This window comes from Bos taurus, chromosome 6, assembly GCF_002263795.3.
Source record: "Bos taurus isolate L1 Dominette 01449 registration number 42190680 breed Hereford chromosome 6, ARS-UCD2.0, whole genome shotgun sequence".
Taxonomy (NCBI): Eukaryota; Metazoa; Chordata; class Mammalia; order Artiodactyla; family Bovidae; genus Bos; species Bos taurus.
In genome coordinates this window covers 90,397,343-90,400,186 of record NC_037333.1, presented here as the reverse complement: position 1 = coordinate 90,400,186, position 2,844 = coordinate 90,397,343, and the positions used below count along the sequence as shown (strand labels likewise).

General features: G+C 43.8%; 1 protein-coding gene across 1 annotated transcript; it reads right to left on the bottom strand.

The window, feature by feature from the left end:
- Window positions 1–590, bottom strand: LOC132345588 (fatty acid-binding protein, heart-like). Its single transcript, XM_059887891.1, has one exon. The coding sequence runs from the start codon at window positions 530–532 to the stop codon at window positions 146–148; it is 387 nt and encodes a 128-aa protein (XP_059743874.1). The 5' UTR covers window positions 533–590; the 3' UTR covers window positions 1–145.
- Between the last annotated feature and the right edge of the window lie 2,254 nt (window positions 591–2,844).

Here is a 2,844-nt window from a genome sequence, read left to right as displayed (position 1 = left end):
TAGGCTGATGCCACCTGACACCAGGAAAATTTCCGCAATCAAGGTAGATTTATATAAAATGCTAGGGGAGAAAAATGAGGCAATCTGGTGCCGAGTCCATGAGTAGCCAACTGGCAGAAGAGCAGTCAGTAAAGGAGTGGACAGGTCATGCCTCTTCCTTGTAAGTACGATTGCAAACCGCACTGCAGTGGGTGAGCGGCAGGATGAGTTTCTCATCAACTATTTCCCGTACAAGTGTTGTCTCTTGTCCATTCCAATTCTGCACGTGGACAAATTTGCCTCCATCCAGCATCACGATGGACTTGACTTTCCTGTCATCTGCTGTTGTCTCATTGAAATTCACTCCCAGCTCGAAGCTAACCTCCCTATTCTGGAAGACGCTTTGTGTTTTTATGGTGATTGTGTCCACATTCACTTCGATGACTGTGATAGGCTTGGTAATATTGGCCGCCTGTTTGGTAGCAAAACCCACACCAAGAGACTTCATGTAGTCATCGAAATTCCTGCTATCCACTAACTTCCAGGTACCCATGAAGGTGTCCACTGTGGTGAGGCTGGGCTAGGCTGGGAAAGAGAAGACAGAGAATGTGTGCAAGGATTCTGGGACCCTGTTTCTTTTTTTAAAAAAATTATTTAAAAATTTACTTTTGGCTACGCTGGGTCTTTGTTGCTGCACAGACTTTCCACTAGTTGTAGCCAGCAGGGGCTGCTGTCTAGCTGTGGTGTGAGGGCTTCTCATTGCCGTGGCTTCTCTTGTTGGGGAGCATGGGCTCTCTGCTCACAGACTTCAGTAGTTGTAGCATGTGGGCTCAGTAATTGTGTCCTGGGCTCTGGAGCACAGGGGCTTAGTTACTCTACAACATGTGGGATCTTCCTGGACCAGGGGTCGGAGCCCCATCGTCTCCTGCATTGGCAGGAGGATTCTTTGCCACTGCATCACCAAGGAAGACCTTAAAGTTTCTTTTAAAGACATTGGCAGGGGCCCTTCCCTGGCATCCAGGCACAGGTTTGATCCCTGGTTGGGGAACCAAGATCCCACATGCCACGCTGAGTAACCAAAAAAAAAAAAAAGACATTTTGATCATCATCTGGTGCTCATCACCCAGCTCCAGTTCAATCCAGGTGGTGGTTGTAGAAGGACATGCCATCTTATATCTTTTATTTCTCCCTTTGAGACCCCAACCTCCAACTGAATTCCCTCTCCTTACCCAATTAAAAACTGTCTTCCCCAGATACCAGTGAACATGAGTTTCAGCTGAACCAGTCTAGATGCCCCATAACTCTTATAATCAACATATGAATCACTACAAGGTCGGTCATACTGTGGGCTGTAGGAATAGAATTTTACGTTTAACTTAGCTTCAAGGCAAGAATAAATACATGGTTAATTTTCTGTGAATTTACTCATCTGTGATGAGTAACTATGTACATGATACAACAGAATTAGTTTTTACCATACAGAGCAGCAAACAAGATCTTTTAAGCACCTACTTTTACAGTTTCAGTTTCAAAAGAACACACCCAAACATCTTTCCCCATATGGGCGTGACTACCACTCTTTAAATTCTAGTAATTGTATCATGCCCAGATCAGACCAGATCAGTTGCTCAGTCGTGTCCAACTCTTTGCAGCCCCATGAATCGCAGCATGCAAGGCCTCCCTGTCCATCACCAACTCCCGGAGTTCACTGAGACTCACGTGCATTGAGTCAGTGATGCCATCCAGCCATCTCATCCTCTGTCGTCCCCTTCTCCTCTTGCCCAAGTCACTAGTTAAAAATTGGACATCATGCTGACATATTTTTAAACATTAAAAAAAAACAAAAACAAAAACTCAGAAGACAGAAAAATTCCAAGGGCAGAAAGTGTTGGGATATAAATTTTTTTTAAATAAAATTTAAGGACAAGAGGGATATGATAAAAAGCTACTGGTATTACCAACTCCACCGTGTCCGACTCTTTGCAACCCCATGGACAGTAGCCTGTACCAGGCTCCTCTGTCCATGGGATTTTCTAGGCAAGAGTACTAGAGTGGGTTGCCATTTCCTTCTCCAGGGAATCTTCCCGACCCAGGGATCAAACCCAGGTCTCCCGAATTGATAGACGGATGCTTTACCGTCTGAGCCACCAGGGAAGGCCCACATTACCAACTCAGGGCACAGTTCAGGAACAAGAATGAATTATCATACAGGGTTTTCAGATCTTTCCCTGAATTTTTACTGATTGTATCTTGTAAAAGTCCACCCTTTTCTCTCCCACCCCAGGTTTTGCTCTTAATTCCCAAACTGATTTTAGCTAATAGATTCTACTCTACTACTGGATTATTTAAAAAGCATAAAGAAACCTTGGACTGAAGATACAACAAATTATCTAACCTTAGTAAGAGTACATGGATTCTGTTTGCTACCAAACATTATAGTCATTTTACAGTGACCACAAAAGACTGTTTGCTTCTTGTTACAATGACTATGAAAAGATACAGTAAGCAGAGGTTTTGTTTTCTTCATACTGACCACAAACACAATAAAACCAAAAGATGTGTTCACTTGGCAGAACTCAACATAAAATTCCTTTAAAATTACTGCATTTCCACTTTGCTCAGAGTTTTTAATCACAAAATAGCTCAGTGAACAAAAATATGAGTTACATCTCATCTTGAGTGTACACCAGAATCTTAGGTACTTTTAAAGTCCACGTAGGCGTAGCCCCTCCCACAAGTCAAGTGCGCCTTCTTGGGGGGAGGAGGGGTAGCAGGGACAGCCTAGCCTGCAGGGCACTGTCCTCCCCAAATGACTGTGACCACTTTCAGTGCAGTCATTGCACTGAATGCAGGATATTTCCCCCA